At 35.7% G+C, this 26,003-nt stretch overlaps 1 protein-coding gene across 1 annotated transcript; it reads right to left on the bottom strand.

Moving 5' to 3' along the window:
- Positions 1–496: 496 nt before the first annotated feature.
- On the bottom strand, positions 497–25,393 carry LOC306866266 (palmitoyltransferase ZDHHC8B-like; the record flags this gene model as incomplete). Its single annotated transcript, XM_079411359.1, has 11 exons — positions 25,210–25,393; positions 16,898–17,019; positions 15,656–15,813; positions 14,195–14,367; positions 10,027–10,129; positions 9,865–9,956; positions 7,461–7,581; positions 6,194–6,302; positions 6,002–6,108; positions 981–1,393; positions 497–854 (listed from the first exon to the last, which is right to left on the bottom strand). The coding sequence occupies exons 1-11, from the start codon at positions 25,290–25,292 to the stop codon at positions 497–499; spliced, it is 1,839 nt and encodes a 612-aa protein (XP_079267485.1). The 5' UTR covers positions 25,293–25,393.
- Positions 25,394–26,003: the final 610 nt, after the last annotated feature.

The raw sequence follows: 26,003 nt of genomic DNA, 5'->3' as shown, positions 1-26,003 counted from the left end.
AGCGAGACTTCACCCAAAAATGAAAAATGTTATCATTTACTCTCCCTAAAGTTGTTGCAAACCTGTATGAGTTAGATTCAGCTGTTAAACACAAAAGATGATATTTTGAAGAATGTTGGTAGCCATTGATGTCCATAGTATTTTTTTTCCATACTATGGAAGTCAATGGGGGCCAGTGACTCTTTGGTTAAACACATTCTTCAAAATATCTTTCATTTTCAGTAATGCTGGGCAACGATGAATTGCGATTAATCACACCCAAAATAAAAGTTTTTGTTTATATAATATATGTGTGAACTGTGTTTATTTTATATATATATATATATATATATATATATATATAAATATACACAGTACACATATATTATATACAAATTTTTTTTTTATTTTGGATGCAATTAATCACGATTAATCGTTGCCCAGCATTAGGTTAACCATCCCTTTAAAATCCCCTGATATTTCCAGGTTTTCCATTAAGTCTCTAAACAGACAAGTCTCATAGTTCAGGTTCGGGGTTTTCTCCTCCTCTGATGTAAGCCAGTGCTTTCTGCGGCCCGTAGGAGGAGGTGGGAAGCGGAGCAGGGAATGTGGATGAAGGGAGCTGTGACTGTCGATCCAGGGACTGATAGATAGAGGGCGATAGAGAGCGGTTAAAGTGCCGCGGCGAGCTGGCAGTCCGAGGCACACGGGTGAGCGAGGAAGACGAGGAAGTGGACAGATGCGAGCGACTCCCGTATCCATACGCCGCGCTGCTCAGGAGGAACTCCCTCGAGCCGTACACCGGAGGAGTCGGGCCGCGGAAATCCTTCGCCAGGCTGCGTCTTCTGGGAGTGTCGTAGATGCTGGTGTCTGATCTGAGAGACACCGGAGCAGATTTATCTCTTTCGTCCAAACCAAGAGACACTGGGGCAGATTTATCTCTTTCGTTGAAACCATATGACACCGGAGCAGATTTGTCTCTTTCGTCCGAACTGAGAGACACCGGAGCGGATTTGTCTCTGTCGTCCGGCTCGCGGCGCTCCTGGATGGAGCTCATGAGTTGTTTGGGGAGGCTGTCATAGCAAACAGGCGACGGCTCTCGGTTGATATGCATGAACACCGGGCTACAGTTGTTCGCCGGAAGCCATTGCACATCAACGGAGCCGCGATCCATGGGTAAAAATGCCATCTGGACACCCGCTGGACGCAGCAGGCTATCGTAGGACAGGCTTCCCATCCGGCCGCTGAGGACACTCTGGGGGATTTCTGCATGCTGGGATCCACGGCGGCTGGAGTGTTTGAGACTCAGCGAGCGTGAGTTCAGAGCCAGAGCGTTTGAGTGATTCTTGGACGCCAGCAGGATGGGTTCAGATGCGTGTTCCTGGGGAACCAGCGGGGAAATCCTCGACCCCATCTACAGCGACAGACAGAGGAACATTTAGAAGAACGTGCAGCCAGTTTCCAGGAAAACATCCAAAGCAAGGCATCTTTAAAGCCCGTTCACACCACGATCGATACCTATAAAGAGAACTATAATATGAAAGATAACTACTATATAATTATACACAGTATGCACACATATATTATGTCAACAAAAACTTTTATTTTGGATGCGATTAATCGCAATTAATTGTTGCACAGCACTGCAAAAAATTATTCTCTTACTTTTAGTATTTTTGTCTTGTTTTCTAGTATAAATATCTAAACATTCTTGAATCAAGATGCATTTACTTGACAAGTAAAATAAAAATATATTAAGTATTGTTTAAAAAAAAAAACTTAAAACAAGCAAAAATATCTGCCAATGGGGTAAGAAAAATCATCTTAATTCAAAGGTTAAACGTGATTATTTTTCTATAGTATTTTTTACTATACTGTCTTTAAATATACATAATAAATATACACAGTACACACACATATATTATATAAACAAACTTATACTATAAATTACTATAAAGAAATTACTATAAATTACAGCACAACTATAAAGATGGTCAATGCTTGTATCGTTCATCAGCTGGAAGAAAATAATTCTGAAAGTGATTCAAATGATATCGTTTCTCTGTGACTTTATCGTTTTAGCTGTAGTGTGGACTCTGCTATTCTTTAATAATGAGACAGATATTTAGAACTATATCTTTATCGTTATCTTTATAGTTATCGTACTTAAGGCTGGAATACACTACATGACTTTTAAAATGTGAACAGATTTTTAAAACACTGGGCATCATACACTTGCCAACTTTATAAAATAGTGACAAACTAAAACTGGACATCATACACTACACAACTGAGGATCATACACTAGCAGACTTTAAAGTTGTTCCGATCACAACAAACTCACGCAGAAATGTGCGCCTTGTTGCTAGGAGACAACTGACAGATGAAAACAATAAGAATTCTAAAATCGGCTGAAAATATCAAACATGTTTGATATCCTCCGACGGGTTGGAATCAGAGTCTGAAGCTAAAACATCTGTGAGTCTGTGACCATCATACACTACGTGATATCCTATGAAATCTGTCAACTCAAATCTGCAGACTGACTTTGACTTTTGGCAACTAGCGTCAACTTCTCCAGACTGTAAATCGGTGGAAAATCGGGGCAAAAATCGTGTAGTATTACAGGTTTTAGAAGTCAAACTTATTTGTATAAAGCTTTTCACAATCGTTTCAAATCAGCTTTACAGAAAGTCATACTGTTATGTCTATAAAAGAAAGGAAAGGACGTAACCTGAGACAACCTTCGGGTTACAAGTCCGACTCTCTAACCATTAGGCCACGACTGCTCCCTCTATTTTTTTTAAAGCCACATGATGGATTCCTCTGGACTTACATCTACAACCTGAATTCCAGAAATGTTGGGACATTTTTAAAATTTGAATAAAATGAAAAATCACATGAGCCAATATTTTATTCATAATAGAACTTAACAAACGTTCAAACTGAGAACTGAGAAATTTTAAAATTTTATGCACAAAACGAGCTCATTTCAAATTGAATGCCTGCTACAGGTCTCAAAATAGTTGGGACGGGGGCATGTTTACCATGGTATAGCATCTCCTCTTCTTTTCAAAACAGTTTGAAGATGTCTGGGCATCGAGGTTATGAGTTTGTGGAGTTTTGGTGTTGGAATTTGGTCCCATTCTTGCCAGATATAGGTTTCCAGCTGCTGAAGAGTTTGTGGTCGTCTTTGACATTTTTCGTTTAATGATGCGCCAAATGTTCTCTATAGGTGAAAGATCTGGACTGCAGGCCAATTCAGCACCTGGACTCTTCTACTACGAAGCCATGCTGTTGTAATAGCTGCAGTATGTGGTTTTGCATTGTGCTGCTGAAATACACGTCGTCTGGAGGGGAGCATATGTTGCTCTAGAACCTTTATATACCTTTCAGCATTCATAGTACCTTCCAAAACATGCAAGCTGCCCATACCGTGTGCACTTATTCACCCCCATACCATCAGAGACGCTGGCTTTTGAACTGAATGCTGATAACACGCTGGAAGGTCTGCCTCCTTTTCAGTGTTGTGCAAGTTACTTCCAAACTGTAATACATTACAGATTACTTGTTACTGTTATTTTCTGTTTACTGTTTACTGTTATTGTAAGGTAATTCCTTACCTTACAATATTACTGTCTCAGAATTGTAATGCGTTGCATGACTCCTGTATTACGTTTGAGTTACTTTCACCAAAATATCTACAGAAGTAGAACTTAACATTCTAAAATGACTAAATGTAATAGAGCCCTGCCCTAATGACAAAGTGTTTATATTTCGTTCCGGCTTTTTATTAAGTTAATTTAGAAAAACCATTTGGAGCATTTTTTGTTCATTAAATTAGTTTTTTCTTTCTTAAAGTAATGACCAAGCGGCCAGCAGCAGACCGGCAGGCTGATCATAGCTTATGTTTGGTAAATGTAGCCTTCTCAAATCATCACGACTTGCCTAAAATAAAATCTATAGATATACTAAAACAGTTCAAGCATACAACTATGTTTAAACGTTAAACCTAGATAAATGTGCGCTGCATCCAGTTTGTGCAGAGAGTGGAAGCTAAAGCGCAGGACATGGAGGCACCAGCACAATCAATTACAATTTGTTTTCAATGGAAACAACTTACGCCGTAATTTTATTTGTGTGCACTCACAATGTCAACAAAACGTAATGCTTTTATCTTGAACAGGAGCGCTTCACAAAAATGAACCGAAAAACAGCGAATACATGCCACACAGACATGATAAATATATCTATAGAAAGCTTTAAATTGCTACTTTAAAAACAAACAAAAACAAAAACTATTTAATATAATCGTTATCCGTGAAGATGCACTTCTCTCTAAAGGCGCGTCTAACGAGGAGATGGCAAATTCTTACTATTTCCCCCGGACACATTCATGGTAATTACTTTTGCTGGGGCTTTTGCTTTATTTTGTGTATTTGAATCCAGAACTCTTCAGCTGTGCTTACGGCTCGCTGCTGCTGCGGGACACTAAACACCGTCGAGCCGCTCTTGACAGTCGCGGCAGCACGGATTCATGTTATTTCCACCAGCGCAGCAATTTTTTTTCCATCAATAATTGATGGATGTCTAAAATATAAAGATAAGGACAAGCCTAAAACAGGCCCGAGGACCAACCCGCGTCTGAACTATGACGTGAATATTGGCCCAAAGCCCGGCCCTAGGGACATAAAAAAGTCGGAGCCGACTTTAAATAAAAAAAAATAAAAAAAATTGGGGCTGAAAGTGTGTTGTAACGCAAGTGTTACTGAACATGTACCAAGTAAAATATTACTAAAAATGTATTAGTAATGCATTACACTACTGCGTTACAGCAAAAATTAATCAGTTACTGTAATGCACTACTTTTGCAATGCGTTACTCCCAACACTGCTCCTTTTTAGCCCGGAGGACACGGCGTCCCTGATTTCCAACAAGAATGACAAATTTGGACTCGTCTGACCATAGAACACTTTTCCACTTTGAAACAGTCCATTTTAAATGAGCCTTGGCCCACAGGACACGACGGCTCTTCTGGACCATGTTCACATATGGCTTCCTTTTTGCATGATAGAGCTTTAGTTGGCATCTGCAGATGGTACGGCGGATTGTGTTTACCGATTCTGGAAGTATTCCTGGGCCCATTTAATAATGTCAATCATGCCGATGAGTGATGCAGTATCGTCTGAGGGCCCGAAGACTACGGGCATCCAACAAAGGTCTTCGGTATTGTCCCTTAAGCACAGAGATTTCTCCAGTTTCTCTGAATCTTTTGATGATGTTATGCACTGTAGGTGATGAGATTTGCAAAGCCTTTGCAATGTGACATTGAGGAACGTTAGTATTCCACAATCTTTTTACGCACACTTTCACAGATTGGAGAGCCTCTGCCCATCTTTACTTCTGAGAGACTCTGCCTCTCTAAGACATCCCTTTTATAGCTAATCATGTTACAGACCTGATGTCAATTAACTTAATTAGTTGCTAGATGTTCTCCCAGCTGAATCTTTTCAAAATTTCTTGCTTTTTCAGCCCTTTGTTGCCCCCGTGCCAACTTTTTTGAGACCTGTAGCAGGCATAAAATTTGAAATGAGCTCATTTAGTGGATAAAAGTGTACAATTTCTCAGTTTAAACATTTGTTATGTTCTCTAGGTTCTATTGTGGATAAAATATTGGCTCATGTGATTTGGAATCTTTTAGTTTCATTCCATTATGAGTTTTAAATGTCGCTCAGCTTTGTTGTAATCAAGAGTTTTCAAAGAGTCTGATGTGAGTTTAACATTTAAGTAATTAGCAAGCTCTAGTTTAAACAGGCCGCTGCTAGAAACTCAACACATAGTGCTTTATTCCCCCAGTGAGCTCCTGGAGAAGACGGTGGCAAGAAATGAAAAACTAATTTTGGTGATAACAGGAGAATAAAATCCTTGGGTGAAACAAGGCTACATGGGGAGAGGCAGCTCTCCTCTGGCCAAACAATTTCAACAACGTCAGCCTTGTCAAAGCGTAAAACTGTCTTCTCACCTGATCTCTGGGCACTTGGTAGAGCACTTTGGTGGGCGACTCTGAAGTTTTAAGTGGATCCATATTGTGTCCTGAAGGCATTAAAGCTCTGGACTGGAGCAAACTCTCTGTTATAAGACACACAGAGGAGACATGAACACATTTAGTGCTTCCGACGGTCCAGAAACATGATTCTGCCACACATCCACCCACCTTCCAATGCTGCCAAATGGTTCTTCAGCAGGACTGGATCTGGTTTAGGGGGCAGTGGAGGTGGATTGGTCAGATGTTTGCTGTCTGGAGCATATATTTCCTCTAGAGACTGACACAAACACATCAAAATCACACAAAATATTACCCATATATCATCGATAGTGAACTTAAACTAAAATTCATTTAGTTTAAGCTTGATGTACTAAAATAACAAAAACTGAAATAAAAAAACCAACTGTACACATTTAAAAACAAAGTAATAAAAATTACAAATATATATTTATATATATATACTGTATGTATGTGTGTGTATATATATATATATATATATATATATATATACTAATTTAAAATAGAATAAAAAATTATATTGATTATAAAATAAATATTTTAGAACAATATATCAATGATACTAAAATAATATTGATCATGTAAAATATTTATAAAAGTTCAACTTGTTTTATTTCAGCAAGTTGCCAAGGCAACATTTTGCACTGTCATTTAGTTTAACTTGATGTACCAAAATAACTATAGCTAAAACAATGAATAAAAACTATATACATTTATATTTAAAATCTCAACAATAAAAATGACAAAAACACACAAAATTACTAACATTTTCACTAAAATTAAAATGTAAACAGAAAATATAAAAATGCAAAATATTGAAACAATCTATAATATTATCTCTATACTAAAATAACACGTACAAACTACTCATGATTTAAATGTAGTCAAGCTATGCTTTTTGAAAACGTAGTTTGATATATTACTAAGTAATAAAAGTAGAAGCTATTTAAGCTGTCAATATCTCTTTAAATATATAACGATTCTAATTATAATTTTTTTAAATCAGAGCAGTAATTATTTGTCACCAAAACCTGATGTATATAAAACTCATTTAACTAAATAGTTTGCTATAAAAAATGAAGCATACAGACTCGGTGAATCATTTTGAATCGTCCAAAAATGACACGATAAAATGAATCAGACTTGTTTCAGAAAGAAACCATAAAACCTGTTTAAAAATATTTACTGGATCGCTGCTGGATTAAGACAAATATTACCATTATGCTGAAAACATTCGAAAAATAATTTCTTTAGGTTTCAGTATGTTAGTACATTTTTCCATATAACTGAGTGGTTTTACAAAGTTACACAGTTTAAGATTAATGATGCTGAATGCAGGTCAGGTTTGATGTTTAACCTCATTTATTTATTCACAGCCTTGATGCATCACAAATGAAGTATCTATGGACATAAGTACCTTGACCGGGAGTATTTGGCTGCCGTCGGCGCTCTTCACAGGGCTCAGCTTGTGGGATTCTGGGTGATGGAAAGGAGGCTGAATGCGAAGCGGCAATCTGTCACTGAGTTTCCCAGTGTACCTGATATTTAAAGAGCAAAATTAACATCGCAAATTAACATTCTGTTATCATTTACTCATCATCATGTCATCATTTCTCTTTTGAGTTCTTCAGAAAGAAATAACAGAAAAAAAATTACATTTTTAAGATATGATGGTCAAAGTCCTGAAGAGATTACATATCATATATATAAATATAAAACACTATGTAAAAATTATATTCGGTGTGCATTAAAATAACTTAAATAAATTCACTCTTTAAATTAGTGATTTACTTTAATCGTGATTAATCGCATCCAAAATAAAAGTTTTTGTTTACATAATATATGTATGTGTACTGTGTATATTTATTATGTATACAGTATCTCACAGAAGTGAGTACACCCCTCACATTTTTGTAAATATTTTATTATATCTTTTGATGTGACAACACTGAAGAAATGACACTTTGCTACAATGTAAAGTAGTGAGTGTACAGCTTGTATAACAGTGTAAATTTGCTGTCCCCTCAAAATAACTCAACACACAGACATTAATGTCTAAACCGCTGGGGACAAAAGTGAGTACACCCCTAAGTGAAAATGTCCAAATTGGGCCCAATTAGCCATTTTCTCTCCCTGGTGTCATGTGACTCGTTAGTGTCACAAGGTCTCAGGTGTGAATGGGGAGCAGCTGTTAAATTTGGTGATATTGCTCTCAGAACTGGATTACTGGAACCATGTCCTGTGTCTTGGCTACAGTCAAGCATGGTGGTGGGAGTGTCATGGTCTGGGGCTGCATGAGTGCTGCCGGCACTGGGGAGCTACAGTTCATTAAGGGAACCATGAATGCCAACATGTACTGTGACATACTGAAGCAGAGACTGGGCCGCAGGGCAGTAGATAAGGTAGATAAGAGTAGATAAGATAATGACCCCAAACACACCTCCAAGATGACCACTGCCTTGCTAAAGAAGCTGAGGGTAAAGGTAATCTGTGGGGCATCCTCAAACGGAAGGTGGAGGCAAGGGTGTAGGTTTACTTTCGACATATAATTCACATTATATTTGTCCCGAATTATTGTTGATGTTCATGACTTTATCCTAGGCTGAAAGATTGTGTATCTTTACGCACAACATTTGTCTTTCTGTCTGTATGCTTTTTATAGGGAGCTAATTGTTCAAACAAACACCATACTTCAAACTCATCGATGCAACTTTGTTCATTCCTGAAATGGGCTTTTATATTAACTGTTTTGGACTGCTTTCTTGAATTGGGTGCAAAACCTGTGAGTTGCTCTAAACGCTGCTGTGCTTCTCGTCCGGTGTGTGACTACATTCTGCACATGGATTAAATGCACGTCCTTGAAAGCGTGCAGTTTTCTAATGTATTTACTTTAACTTGTTAGGTAATATCAATGATATGACGTTTCAGATGCATCTGAAATGACAAAAACATATACATATATTTAATTGTTTGATCAAAATTATTGCTAGGGACAGTTTGGTAGTGGCTGGATATTGGTAGGGACATGTCCCTAGCGTCCCCCCCCCTAATTCTACGCCCCTGGCTGGAGGAGTGCAAGGTCTCTAACATCCACCAGCTCCGTGATGTCGTCATGGAGGAGTGGAAGAGGACTCCAGTGGCAACCTGTTAAGCTCTGGTGAACTCCATGCCCAAGAGGGTTAAGGCAGTGCTGAACTCAAAGATCTAAGACTTTTTCTATGTACACAAAAGGCCTATTTCTCCTTTGTCAAGATAATCCATCCACCTCACAGGTGTGGCATATCAAGATGCTGATTAGACAGCCTGATTATTGCACAGGTGGATGAATGGCACAACAATGGGCCTCAGGATCTCGTCATGGTATCTCTGTGCATTCAATATATATATATATATATATATATATATATATATATATATATGCATGTGTTTGTATTTATATATACATAATATATATGCTGTGTATATTTAATATGTAAACAAAAACTTTTATTTTGGATGAGATTAATCGTGATTAATCATTTGCCAGCACTATTTTAATTAATTAAAATTGTTTGCAAGAGAATAACATGATTAAATGTACACCTTTGGATAAAAGCATCTTCCAAATGCACAAATTATTGTTGCATGGAACTTCTGAACTTTTGGGTGTCTTCTGTCATATTTAAAGCTCGAGATGTCATAACTGTGAGCTATTGTTGCATGCAATTGTAACATTTTTATTTTTGTGTTCCACAGAAATAATAGCAGCATACAGGTTTGGAACTACATCACGATTTTGATTGATGTAAGTGCTTGTTTTACACGTGCAGAAGCACGCTCACCTCGGCGTGATGGGACTGAAGAGCACAAACTGCACGTTCTGACAGCAGCCGCGTGTGAACGGATTCACTCCTCCCTGGAACTTCCCCGTCACCTGTGATGCAGTTTAGTGAGAATAAATTCAGCTTCCAGCAGAATCTGATGCAGGTCAAACATGATCTTACCTGTTCGTTTGTGGTGCGTCCTCTCGCCACCAGCACCAGATGAAAACACGACAGACCCAAGACGGGAATGAAGAACAGAGCCGAAACACTCATGACTGCCAGCCTTTAAAACACATTGTCAAGGTACTGACCACTGCTTTACACAAGCAAAAAAACTAATCTGAGAAAAAAATTAAACCCAAATAGTAATATATATTTATTAAAAAAATCAAAATGGCTAAAAATTCAACAAAAACTGAAAACAAACACTAAAGCTGAAATAAAAATAAATTAATATTAAGTTGTATTCATTTAAAAAAATAAAATAAAACTGACAAAAGCACAAAAAATTCCTAAAAATTAAACTAAAACTGAACTAAAACTAAAACTGCAATAAAAATAAAGTATTTAGGAATACATTAAAAAATGACAAAAGCACATAAAATTATTACAAATTAAACTAAAACTTGAAAACACAACTTGACCCCAAGGATCTAGTTAATTACAGACCGATCTCAAATCTCCCTTTTCTGTCAAAGATATTAGAAAAGGTAGTATCCTCACAATTATATTCATTCTTGAAGAAAAATGTTATCTGTGAGGAATTCCAGTCAGTATTTAGACCGTATCATAGTACTCAGACTGCTCTCATTAGAGTTACAAATGACCTGCTTCTATTATCTGATTGTGGTTGTATCTCTTTATTAGTTCTACTGGACCTTAGCGCTGCGTTCGACACTATCGACCACAACATTCTTTTCAATTTACTAGAACACTTTGTTGGCATTAGTGGAAGTGCATTAGCATGGTTCAAATCGTACTTATCTGACCTCCATCAGTTCGTAGCAGTGAATGAAGAGGTATCATATCGAGCACAAGTGCAGTATGGAGTACCTCAAGGCTCAGTACTAGGGCCGTTACTTTTCACGCTTTACATGTTACCCTTGGGAGATATTATCAGCAGACATGGTGTTAGCTTTCACTGTTATGCTGATGATACTCAGCTCTATAGTTCTTAGCGGCCCAGTGAAACACACCAAATTGAGAAACTAATGGAATGCATAGTCAATATAAAAAACTGGATGACGAGTAACTTAGTGCTAAATTCTGAAAAAACAGAGGTGTTAATTATCGGACCTAAAAACCCCACATGTAATAACCTAGAACACTATCTAACACTTGGCGGCTGCTCTGTCAATTCTTTTTCATCAGTTAGGAGCCTAGGTGTGCTGTTTGATAGCAATCTTTCATTTGAAAGATCACGTTTCTAACATCTGTAAAACTGCGTTTTTCCATCTCAAAAACATATCTAAATTGCAACCTATGCTCTCAACGTCAAATGCAGAAATGCTAGTTCATGCATTTATGGCCTCAAGGTTAGACTATTGTAATGCTTTACTGGGTGGTTGTTCTGCACGCTTGATCAACAAACTACAGTTGGTCCAAAATGCAGCAGCTAGAGTCCTTACTAGAACCGGGAAGTATGACCATAATAGCACGGTTCTGTCAACACTGCACTGGCTCCCTATCAAACATCGTATAGATTTTAAAATCTTGTTAATTACTTATAAAGCCCTGAATGGCTTAGCTCCTCAGTATTTGAGCGAGCTCTTATCACATTATAGTCCTCCACGTCTGCTGCGATCTCAAAACTCTGGCCGTTTGATAATACCTCGAATATCAAAATCGACTGCGGGCGGCAGATCCTTTTCCTATTTAGCACCCAAACTCTGGAACAATCTATCTAATACTGTTCCGGAGGCAGACACACTCTGTCAGTTTAAATCTAGATTAAAGACACATTTCTTTAACCTGGCTTACACATAACACACTAATACACTTCTATTATTCAAATCCATTAAAGGATTGTTAGGCTGCATTAATTAGATCAACCGGAACCAGGAACACTCCTCATAACACACAATGTACTCGTTACATCATAAGAAGAATGGCATCTACGCTAATATTTGTCTGTTTCTTTCTCATTCTGTTTCTCAGTCCGTGTCCAGATCAGATGGTGGATCGGCGCCAGGAGATGATGTCTGCGGCCTTGATCATCGGCGGAGGCCGGACACCTGGATGAGCCCCGGGGACATATCCCCAGTGAAGACCTCGACTAAAATACAATAAATCTAAAAATAAAACAAAATAACTAAAAATATAATCAAATACCTAACTACATAATACTATTATTGTTAGAAATTGCAACAATATAAAAATAGAAATATAATACATTTATACATTTACATTTTTTATTAAAATAATAATTAAACAATAAATAAACAATGATATCCTGGCCAGAGGAGAACTGGCCCCCCGACTGAGCCTGGTTTCTCCCAAGGTTTTTTTCTCCATTCTGTCTCAGAGGGAGTTTTGGTTCCTTGCCGCTGTCGCCTCTGGCTTGCTCAGTTGGGGACACTTCATTTCTAGCGATTATCATCAATTTGAATTCACAGATACTATTTAAACTAAACTGAGCTAGACAATAACATCACTGAATTCAATAATGAAATGCCTTTAACTGAAAATTGAGTGTTTAATCTTATTATTATACGTTACTGACACTCTATCCTCCAATGTGATACTGTTAAGTGCTTTGACACAATCTGTATTGTTAAAAGCGCTATATAAATAAAGGTGACTTGACTTGACAATAAAAAAATTTATCCTAAACTGTCATCTATAAAAAAAATTACAACGACAAAACAAAAGTGCTAAAATCTAAACTAAAACCAGAAATAAAAACTAAAGCTGAACTGAAATGAATCATTAGTAATAATAAATAAAACTAATAATTCAAATGACAAAAGCACATAACAAAACTACTAAAAATTAAACAACAACTGGAAACTAAAACTGACCTAAAAATGAAATCATATATTATATATATAGCAATATGTGAAAAAATTTTACATGAAAGTGGAAACCTGGAAACACAAATTAAAACTAAACTAAAAATGAAATGGTAATAAATTAAACAAACAGTAATATATGAAACAAATGTACATGAAAACAAATTTACTAAAAATAAAATCATAAATAACTAATAAAAATAATTTACTACATAATAAAAAAAATAAGAGCTAATTCAAAATATTAATAAAAACTAAAAAAAACAAAACAAATAACACTGGTTCAGATTTGCTTCCTGAAAAGTGAAACACTGTGGTGTGTTTTGTTACATGTCAGATTCTGACTCAACCAATCACGTGAGTCTGGGGCGGGACTATCTGTCTGACTGACCAATGGCAGACGGGGCAGCAGGAGCGTTTGTGTGATCATTTTTGCTTTTCTATGCCACAATCACAGAGCTCAAGTCTCAAGCCTACTTTATTTCCACTACAAAGTAGACTAAAGGACTGTACATCAGCACAATCATACAAGAATACTAAAACAAAAATCAACAATAAAATTTAAACAATTTACATCTTCCAAAAATCAACAATTAAAAGCCATAGAAAACAAAAATGTTTTCAAGCTAGAATTAAAAACGTCAACTGGGAGAGCAGATCTGATTTCAGGTGGAAGGCTATTCCACTATCTTCATTCTTAAAAATAAAGCTTCTGGCATTGATGGTTCCATGAAGAACCTTGAACATACATGGAACCTTTCAAATGCAGAAAAGGTTCTTTAGATTTTTAAAATGTTCTTCAAAATGGTTCTTTGTGGAACCAAAACTGCAAAAACACCATTTTGGAACCTTTATTTTTAAGTGTTGGGCCAGTGACTGAAAATGCCTGATCCCCTTTAGTTCTCAGCCGAGTTTTCGTAACTGAGAGCAGTTAAGTGTCTACCAGAGTTCATATGAATCAGGTTCGTGATATATTCTGGGGCCATATCATGGACAGCTTTAAAAAGCAACACCTTATACTGAATCCGATATTTAACCGGAAGCTAATGCAGCTTTTCCAAGATCGGAGTAATATGCTCACGGCTGCATTCTGAAATAAGAGATTGACTTACTCCCAAATAAAGTGCATTACAATAGTCCAAAATGCATGAAAAATGCACGAAGATCATGCATCTCAAGATCAACAACAGTCAAAACAGATAAAAAACTTTTGCAATAGTCCTCAACTGAAAGATGCAACGTTTCACCACACATTTAATCTGATGCTCAAACGTTAGAGCCGAGTCAAAAATGACACCCAGATTCCTTATTTGGGACCGCACAGGGCTGAAGGATACGTGACGGTGGCATGCAGTTCCCACAGGTTCTCCAGATGATCCAGAACAAACAGAAGACCTCCGGAAAACACGCCCACCATGTGAAGAGTCAGAGACAGCAGGAAGAGGAAGAAGAAGCGATAGTTGCGTCTCCCGATGCAGTTGTTCACCCAGGGACAGTGATGGTCAAAGTCCTGAAGAGATTACATATCAGTGCTCTCAATCCATTAAAAAAAATGAACTAATCAACTGCACATTTTCTGTAGCTAATCACAATTAATTGCATTAAATATGCATTTAATGGTATTGTTGGAAGCCTATTATTAATGAAGAAAAATATAATTGATACCAATACTGCTACCGAACTGACTGCACTGTATTTGATGTATAATCATTTTTATTTCTAACTGTTCTAAATTCATTTTCAATCAATTTCAAGTTTTTGAATTCCTTGTTTTATTGTTTTTATGATTATTTTACTTCCTTTTATGTAAAGCACTTTGCATTACCATTGTGTATGAAATATATTATGTTAAATATATTTTTCAACATTACAGTATAATTGAAAGCCATTATTTTTAACATTTAATAGGCTTTGAAAAATAGTAAACTAAACACAATCTTCACATTACAAACTAAACTAAAAACTCAATATGGATTAATCTTTATTCAAGCTATGAAAGTGACTCAGCGAGCAGAGTAGTGAGTGATTTCTTTTTCTTTTCTTTGACTTTAGAAGCAGTGCTGTCTCTTTAAAACCTGACACACATGACACAAGCCTGACTAACACACATCCAATTTTCTCCCAACTCCGATTTTTTAATTATTGGTGCATTCAAGTCACTTTGGTCGGAACAAGATGTTGATTTAACTTTTCAACATAAACAAAAATTTCAACAAAATTTTTTACCACTAAAATGATGAATAAAGAATGTGCATGATTGTGTTTTAGTTTTTTTTTTTCTGTTTTTGTTCAATTTATGAAGGTGATGTAATCTGAATCATTATTTCATGGTAATTATACAGTAGGCTAATAAAATATTTTGCAAATGTAACATAAAAAATGCTCTGAATTTTAGTATTTCCCATTCATTTCCTATGGGTGCCCATTTTTGTCCACGAAGAACACATTAAGGAGTTTTTTCCCCCCAACCATTTAACTTTGTTGACTCGAGTAAAATATTTTTGTGTGTGTGTTCAGGTGGCAAATTTAAGTCTCGTACCACTCAGATTAAGGAAAATATTATGTTTTTAAACGAATAAAATGATTTTGCCCAAATTTGTCCCGAAGGATGCTTAAGGGTTAATAGACACAAGGGAATCGCTGTCATTTAAAAATGGGTTTGAATCAAGATCACGATCTTCTAACGATTAATCGTGCAGCTCTACGTTAAAATAAATAAATAAACGCACAATTAACGGCCCTAATATATCTTATTTTTATGCATGATTTTGCAGCAGATGTTATGGCACTGGTCTCACCTCCACGCAGTGATCGCAGATGCTGCAGTGCGAGCAGCGCGGCGGCCGATAGAAGTGACACGACGCGCACCACTTCATGCGCACCTGCACGCCGCGCACCTCCACGTTCTTATAGAGCGGCGCGCGGAAGTCCTCGTCCTTGTCCTCGTCCTCGTCCGCTGCGGAGAAAACACAGAGCGTCAGGCCAGCACCGGCATGCTTAACGCAAGCGAGTGATTATTATGGAAGCTAGGAATAAACCAGCAAAAAAGGGTAATTGCAACTTTTTATCTCGCAATTGTGAGATTAGAGATCAGAATTGTGAAATAAATCGCAATTAGCTTTATAATTTTTTTTACACCATGGCAAGAAAAAGGAAACAGAATTGCAACAAAAAAAGTCAGAATTGTTAGATGTAAACTCAGAATTCGGAGATATAAATTCTGAGAGGAAAAGTTCACAGTTATTATATTTTATAAATTTAAAAAAATATATATATTTTTTAATTCGCCTACATGGTGGAAACAAAAAACAGAATTGCGAGCTGATAACTTGAAATTGCGAGATATAAACGTGCAATTCTGAGAAAACAAATTAAATATAAAATTAAATATCAAATATAATGAAATGAAATATAAATTCCCAATATAAAATAAAACTATGAAATAGAACATTTCCAGTTGTGAGAAAAATAACTCAGAATTGTGAGATAAAAAGTTGCAATTGCTTTATTTTTGCAATACGTAAAAAAAATTAAAAAAATTGAAATTAAAATTCTGAGAGAAAAGTAAAAAGAAAAAAGTTCCAACTTCAATAATGAATTTATAACTTACAACTACAAAATAAAAACTAGCACATTTGTATGGACTAAAGTCAGAATTGTGAGATAGCTAACAACATGCTACAAATGTTAGAAAAATACTAGCAACATGCTAATTCTTGCTAGCCATGTGCTAAAATGTTAACAACAAGCTAAGTCATGCTAACGACATGCTTAAACATGCTATCAACGTTTTAAATCATGCTAGCAACATGCTAAAACATGTTAAAAGATGTTAACAACATAATCATGCTAATAACATGAAAATTACCTTTCTTTACATTCAGTGGCAAAAAAAAACAAGTATTGCAAAATGTAAATTCATAATTGTGAGAGGAAAGTGTCAGAATGTGTGATTACGGCTGTGATGTGAGAGGTGCTGAGTGTTCTGTGTGTATCTGCAGACTAGTTTAGAGAAGAATCATGTGTTTGGCTCCACTGACCCCTCGGGAACACGCCGGCATCCATGAACGTCGCCATGATGAAGTTGGCAATAACGAAGAGGAAGATGATCCCGATGCATGGCAGGAAAACAGGAGACACGTTCAGCACGAGCCACGGACACCTGAGAGGATCAGATACAGAAACACTGAAGATCTCCAAATTATCACAACATTCAGTCTCCTCAATGTCTTCTGACAGTTTAGAGGTTTTTATCCAGTAAAAGCTCTTTTAGTGTAATTGTACAAACATCCAGCGTCTGCTGTCACATCTTGACTGATTTTGATCAAGTAAAGGTCAGAATAACTGCAGTCATATTTCCAGATGAACTCTTACTGGACTGAAGCAGCTCAGCTTTACTTGATTCTCCATCAATCATTTTTTTTAGAGAAATCAGTGCGTCTCAAATCTGATCATCAGGATCTTCTGAGGAGCGTTTATTTCTTCATCTCTCAATATGTATATATATATATATATATATATATATATATATGTAGTAAATATATAGATATATATAGGCCTATATGTTTGTGTGTGTGTGTATATATATATATATATATATATATATATATATATATATATATATATATATGTATATATACAGTGGTGTGAAAAAGTTCTTGCTCCCTAAACCTAATAACTGGTTGGGCCACCCTTAGCAGCCACAACTGCAATCAAGCGTTTGTGATAACTTGCAATGAGTCTGTTACAGCGCTGTGGAGGAGTTTTGGCCCACTCATCTTGGCAGAATTGTTGTAATTCAATTTCAGCCTCATTGGAGGGTTTTCCAGCATGAACCGCCTTTTTAAGGTCATGCCACAGCATCTCAATAGGATTCAGGTCAGGACTTTGACTAGGCCACTCCAAAGTCTACATTTTGTTCTTCTTCAGCCATTCAGAGGTGGATTTGCTGGTGTGTTTTGGATCATTGTCATACATATATATATATATATATATATATATACATACATACACACACACACACATATATATACAACTATTATTATTTCATGTGTCAGGCATTACAGGGTTAATTTATGCTCAGTCAATTCCTGATAAATTTAACTTTAAATTGCATTGAAAATTCCTTCTTTTTTTTCACATTATGCAAATAAAACGGGTTGCAAATATTGACTTCAAGAATTAATTTCTACATTTAAGAACAATCACATGAAATAATGTTGACTTCATATCAATGCACCAATAATCAATTCAAATCTGCTTTCATCGCTTCATCGTTTAGATCAAATGTAGTTCAGGATGAATAATTCATAAGCTAAGCTTTCAGCTGAGTCGAATCAGACGTATTTTGCCTTTCTGAAGCTCCATCTCTAACATCTGAGAGGCTCGTCGGCCCTGAGGACCATCAGCTTCACAAAGCCAAAAAATGAAAGTGTGGATCAGTCGAAAAGCAGGGGATGATTACATCCGGAGAGTGAGATTAAATGCAGAGGTCATAAACGCAGATTAAACTCAGGTTTTCATTGAATAAATCCGGAGACTGCAGCATACTATTGAGGATGTGGATTTGTTTCTGAATTCTGTGGTTTTCTGATATATTTCTGTATCTGTATGTGTGTCAGCAGGAGTGATGGGGGGGAAGGAGGGTCTGGACGTCATTAATCCCAGATTACAGGATCACAGAGCCGTCTGACAAAACTGCTGGATCCATATGAACAAACCCGTCTGCACACCATATACTGAACAACCTCCAGACCAGACAGACCTGCTCAGAAATCACTCTGTATGAGCGAATCGGTCAAAAACACCTCACATTTTACTCCAAAAATGCAGTGCAAAATGTGCAGTATTAGGACCATTATTGCTTTCATTTGTATGTAGTTGTTTAAAGGGGTCATATGATGTTGCTAAAAAGAACATTATTTTGTGTATTTGGTGTAATGCAATGTTTATGTGGTTTAAGGTTCAAAAAACACACTATATTTTCCACATACTGTACATTATTGTTGCTCCTCTCCGCCTTTCTGAACTGCATTTTTACAAAGCTCATCGTTCTGAGAAGCGAGCTGTGCTCTGATTGGCCAGCTATCAAGTGCGTTGTGATTGGCCGAATACTGCGAGACTGAAATGTTACGCCCCTCACCGCATCCCGGCACAACAACACAAAAACAATGAAATCCATTATAAACGAGGCATTTGTTGCATCCAGTGGGGACATAATTACTGATTATAATGACATATACTGCATTTCTGATCGGAGAAACGACAAACAACAAGCACTACTCTACACTGAGTGCTCAAAACTCATGTTTGGATAGTCAGTAGCAGAAACATACTTACAGGCTGAGATTCAGAAGCGCCAGACTGTTCTTGTAAAGTTGGAGTTGCCCCACTTTATAGAAACAGCCTTTGTGTAAGCCAGCATTGTAGGCTACTCTCCCAGGTTCAGGAAATAGTCCTCTGTAAAATGCGCAGCACACAATATATAGCACACAGAATATCTCTTTGGTTTTGAGACTTTAGTCTTTGCAACTTCAGGGATCTTTTCTATGTACAATCAGCTTGTAACACTCCAAAGAGAAAGGAAAACATGAAGTCGCATCATATGACCCCTTAAACAGGGACAATGCAGAAAAACATTACAGATGCTCTACTACATACAGGCTTCTAGCCAATGGCTAATTTGCAGCCCCAGTCCATGCTTAGGCTTTTCAAATACAATAAAAAATAAAAAGTAGAATGACCGGTACAGTAAAAGTAACACAAATCTAAGGCTGTGTACAACCATCAATGCTCACAAACCTGTTTTTATTTGAACCATTTTTTTTATATTTCTCAGAAAAATGTTCAACATTACTGTAATTATTATTTTCATGACAGTTAAGCACATTTGATATTCTGAGTTGTTGTTGGGACTCCAAAAAAGTCTAAATCATGTGAAGTAAACTCAAAATTGTGAGGAAAAAAAGGCAGAATTGTGAAAAAAACAGTCAAATTTTTTGTTGTTGTTTTTTAAATTCAGTAGTGGAAGCAAAAAAACTGAATTGTGAGAAGAAAAACAGCTCAGAAAATAGCTCCAAGATAAAAAAAAGTTGCAGTTCCCATTTTATTTATTTATTTTATTCTGTGACAAATATAATTCTGAGATTTTGTTTTTATATCACAATTTTCACTTTTTTCCTTTTCCCCCTATGAATTAAATAGTTTATATCTTATATCTTTCTCACAATTCTGTTTTTAGTTTCCATCATGTACTGTAACAAAAAGTTTATATCTCACAATTCTGACATTTTTGTCTGAACTGCAAGGACAAAAAATTATAAACTGAGATATAAACTCAGTATTGAGAGGAAAAAAAGTCAGAATTGTGAGATAAATTACCTTTTATCTTATATTTACATTCATATTTACATAATATATTATTTTAATTGTAAAGTACTATACATCATAATATTTATTGATGCCTTTTATTTAAGCTAATTAAAATTTTAAAATTTTGCATTATTGTATTTTTTACTGCCATACAGCAAAAATGATTTAAACAGATTCTCAACAAATGAATTAAAAAACAAACGACATTTAGGCAGGGAAATAATATAAAGTGACACGAACTTGTTAAATCAGTGAAAAAGTCTTATGTAAAATACATTTTCTTTTTCTAAAATGACATATATAACAGATAAGCTCAGGGAAAGTGAGTTCATCTGGATATAGGTCAGGAACAAATGATTTGTATGGAGGACAAAGGCTTTTCTCTAAGATTTATGAGAGGATTACAGCCGATGTCTCATTGATTTTTGACCATCTGCACACACTGATGACAAACACACACAAATATTCAGTCCAGAAGCAGTACATATATGGCAGATATTACCATTATTATAATGCATAGCTTACTAATACAGAATGTGTTAATCATTCATTCCAGTGAAGCTACAACATCTCATAACACAACATATAGAACTATTAATACATACATAACACACTATATAATACAAATAATGACAGAAATGCTGATAAAACTAATAAGACCCTGTGCTGTGATTCTTGCATTAGCAGATCGAGCGGCGTCTCAAACTAAAGTTAGCAAACATCTGTTTCTGATCCGTTTTAATAACACACAGACACTTTTATCCATAGTCGCTTATTACAGGCACAAACAAACTGGAGGTGTAGTGCATTCTGGGACTGAAAATGATTCAGAGCTTATCTGTAGGTTAGTTAACGGTGTGCAGTTAACACTGAACAGATGCAGCGCCACACTCTCATTAGTCTCTCAGATTACAGTAATAAATCACACTGCATGCTGGGAAATCTGCACGCCTTCCTGGAGCATTTAGAGCATAAATACATCGAATGAATGAAGATTATTCACTCAAAAGTGATACAAAAAAAAAATAAAAATCAGTCAGAAAACTGAAGAACAAATCAGTCTCAGTCAAAGCTTAACTTAAAGCTAACTTAACTTAGGCCCTATTGTATTTACGGTAAATGCCTGTAAATAATATTTAATGTTTTCAAGTCCATTCATTATTTGTAGCACGCAAGCCACCCAATAATCGCAGCTTTGTTACTACAAATTCCCAGCCTTCTTTCAATTTTATGACAAAATACAAACAATAAATGTGTTTTTACGCTCATTAATTTGTTGTGAGATAATCAGAAACACAAAAATCAGAACAATTTAATACAAACGAATGAAATTGCTCAATCGCAGTTAAAAACGTCAATAGAAGTCAATGCTTTATTGCAGTTTTTCATGTTAAATGTGAAGAATGACAGGTTGGATGCCACACTTTTTTTTTGAATATTCACATTAACTTCACACAATATAACATGATTTTATTATCCTAATTTTGACTTTATTCCTAAAATATTATGATGTTAATCTCATTTATTTCGTTCTTTTTCAACGTGGCTATACTGAATGCAAATTTTGGCACAGCGGCCCAAATAAACAAACAAATAAACAACAAAAAAAGTAAAAAAAAATATATATATATTTGAATTATTTGTTAAGAAACCAGTGTTTTCTGAGTCAGTGTCACAAAGAGGACTCAAAGATGTTTTCCTTATTTTACAAAAGCACGTTTCGTTGATATTGTGAGCGCACACAAATAAAATAAATAAAATGACGGCGTATTTTTAAGTTTCCACTGTTATTAAGAAAAAAAATGCAAGTGATCACAAACTATTGTATATGCGCCTACACTGTAAAAAATGCAGCTGTCAAATATTAAAAAATGCTATTTTCATGAAACTTCATTAAAAACCCTTGTCAGACCAACAAAATTACACCAAATGTTGTCCCAACTAGTCAAAAACAAACAAAGAATTTAATATTGTTGGAATGTTACGGCTTTGTGAGTTCCCAGCATGCATTGCAGCATGAATAAATTAATGTTAATGTTATAGGATTATTTGTTTTGTTGTTGTTTCACTTATATTCCTTTCCTGGAAATCTTAGTCTTGTAAGCTGTTTTACAAGCAAATACAATGCTGTAGAATAAGTTATTCATTAAGGTTTGTCATTCGTAAATAAACAAAATTGATAATATGGTGAGTTTTTAAACATTCTTTTTTTCTTCTAATTTTTCTATTAGCAAAATAAGACAATCAGCATTGCATGAACTAACAAATGTATCTTTATTTATCAAAGTATGTTTATTGAGAAGAACTAAAATACTATTATTGAGAGAACTCAAAGTCTTACTGCAGTAAGTTGCCTTACTTTTTTACGTATTCTCAACTATTTATTTTTTACTGTGTAATATAGCACACATGTATATAGGTTAAATGTTTCAATGAATATTGTGAAATGCATGGTGTTTTTTGTGTATAGACTAAGTTGAGTTGATTTGAGAAGTCGTCTAAACTGATCAAACATATGCTCAACATCACCGTCTGCCGCTTGGTCGTTCCTTTAAAAAACAAAAACTTGAATTTAACAAACATAAAATGTTCCAAACATATTTCTAAATTAACTTGCAGCTCTGATCATCAGGTGCATCAGGCTCCTAAACTCTAACTCTGTGTCATAACATCACATGACTCCATGTAAATATCATATATCAATAAGCTATTCATAATTTTTTCTACCTCATATTGCTGCTATTTAAATACCCTGTACAACTTTTTTGCACATTCCTGTTATATTACTATTTATGCCAACAACATACTGACCTGCACATTTATATTTATATTTTTTTATCTTTCATTTTATTATTTTTTTCTACTTAATATTTGTATTCTATATAATTGCACTGTTCTTAAAGGGGACCTGACCTACATTTCACTGCTGGTTATACTCTGTATAATTGTGTATGTGACAAATAAAACTCTTGAATCTTGAATTTTATTACAAATAATGAAAAAGTTTTAAATGGTTTTAATTTTAGTTTCAATTTTAATTCACTTGAATAACCCTGGTCCAAAAATATTTCTAGACTGTAAAAAATATATTTATAAAATATAAAGCTGTAAATAAAACAAAGATTATTGGAGTACACAGTGTTATTTTAATATCGCTTATAAATAATTCTAATACTTATTAATATTTGAATGTTTTTTGTACAGTTATTTTCATAATTTTTCTTGAAGTTGTAGTAACTTTGCCTATATATGTATATTTTGTATTATTATTAATTTCTATTTCAATTTTATTTTTAGTATGTCAAGTTAAATCAAACAAAAATCAGAAACGTTGCCTTGGAAACTAACTAAAATAAAAAAATGTTTTAAAATTTTTTCATAATAGTTAAGTTTACATCATTTCAAAAAACCAAAATGTCATATAGTTGGTTATATTTGTAGTTAACTATAATAACCCTGGGAGAATGCTTTACAAGAAAATATTGTTTGTCTTTCTACTTCAGAATTTTAACGCGTTACTTGTAATTCTTTGTAATGATTTGTAACAATGTCTGAGTGAAAAACAACAACAAATGAAATCCTAAAAAAATTTTTACTAGTCATTTTTGAAACAAACAATAAATAAATAAATGGATACATTTCTGTCCTTTTACACTATATTTTCTGCAATAAAGTCTTTAATTGTCAGAGTTTGGCTTAATCTCACCAAACTTCCCAGATGTGGAGCTTAAACTCATCAGGGGTCACACGCCTGATCGACACCCCGACTTCTCCGGGATGGGGAATCAAAATCCTAATCCTCAACATCCCATCGGCTCAAATCTGGGACCAACACAGCATCAGCAGCGGCCGATGCATACACAGATAAAGCAGAAGAAACGTGCATGCTTTCACATCTCAGGAGAGAATCCATGCAGAGCGTTCAGAATGCAGAGGAGAATAATAACAGAGGGATATCAGCGCATGAGCAGCTGTTTGCAGCGGTGCACTGGCCTGCTTTCAGCACTGGATTCAAGTCACGTCTTGATATGGAGTTCACACTGTAAACATGATTTTGTCTTGTTTTCTAGAATAAATATCTAAACGTTCATGAATCAAGATGCATTTACTTGACAAGTAAAATAGTCGTTTACTAAAAAAATATCTAAATTTAGCTTAAAACAAGCAAAAATATCTGCCAATGGGGTAAGAAAAATAATCTTAATTCAAAGGCTACACAAGATTATATTTCTTACCCCATTGGCAGATATTTTTGCTTGTTTTAAGCTTTATTCAATTTTTTTTAGATATTTGTACTTGAAAACAAGACAAAAATACTAGTTAGGAGGATCATTTTCAGCAGATCAGTTCACTCAATATATTGTTCTGTTCAAAATACACAGTAAAATACTCTATTAAACAATAGTTAGTTATATTCACTACTGGACAAAACTGAAATGAGGAAAATGGATTAAATCTTCAATCAATATGAATGAGAGTGTAAAAAAGCTCAAAAACATGATTAATATTATACACTATATTCCATTGTAGGTGAGTTGACCTACAATAAACTCTAAAAAATGTATGAATATATTTGTACATGTAGTAAATGAATATTAAGCTAAATAAAGTTAGAAAAGAGTTAAAGCATTATAAAGTTATTCATAATGTAAATTGTAATACATTATATCTTTCCATAAATATGTTGCATTATAATACTTGCAGACCTCTTGCTGCATCTAAAACTAGTTGTTTGTCATGTGTTTTAACGCATTATACTTTCTATATGTTCTTATAATATACAGTATACAATTATTCATGAGATCTTACAATGTATTGCACTTCAAGGCATAATGCATTAAATATTTTTTATAATGCATTATATATCAAGGCTTCAGGTAAAGTATTACACGAAAAGTTATTATACAGTGTGATGAAAACATTCTGTAGAAGTTGACCCTAGGAACTGAATTAAAGTGAATGATGGTCAGCGGTGACTTACGTGAAGACGATGAACAGCGTGGATGTAGTGACCAGCACAGCGGCAGCAGTGGACACTGGGATATAAGCGCTGCTCCTGCGCATCCTGCGTCTGCAACAGCCATCAATCACCCAACAATCACACTCTCAAACACACAACAGACCCTCAGCAGCAGCAGCAGCAGCAAGCACACGTCTCAGATCAGAGCACTGGGAGTGTGTCACTGAGTTCAGAGTATTTGTACAGGGGGGGCTGATGAGGGGCGGAGCAGGAGGGGCTTAAATATAAAGTAGAGGAAGCAGGTGTGGCTTATATCTGTCATTTTAGGGCAGTGGGTGTGGCCTACAGTGGGCGGGGCATTAGAACAGCGAGTGCACGCACACACACACACACAGTCACACACATTCACACGCACGCACACACACACACACACACACATTCACACACACACACACATTCACACACACACACACACACACACACACACACACAGTCACACTCATTCACACGCACACACAGTCACACACACACACACACACACACACACACGCGCACAGTCAGTCACTCACACACAGTCAAACAGTCACAGTCACACACACACACACACACACACACACACACACACACACACACACACACACACAGTCTCGCGCTCTCACACACTCACACTCAATCACACACTCACACACAGTCACTCTCTCTCTCTCTCTCTCTCTCACACACACACACACACACACACACACACAGTCACACACACACTCACTCTCTCTCACACACACACACACGCGCACAGTCAGTCACTCACACACAGTCAA

This window comes from Barbus barbus (genome assembly GCF_936440315.1).
Source record: "Barbus barbus genome assembly, chromosome: 47".
In the NCBI taxonomy this organism is placed as follows: Eukaryota; Metazoa; Chordata; class Actinopteri; order Cypriniformes; family Cyprinidae; genus Barbus; species Barbus barbus.
The sequence above is the reverse complement of the archived record's forward strand: the minus strand, read 5'-3'. Positions and strand labels throughout refer to the sequence as shown.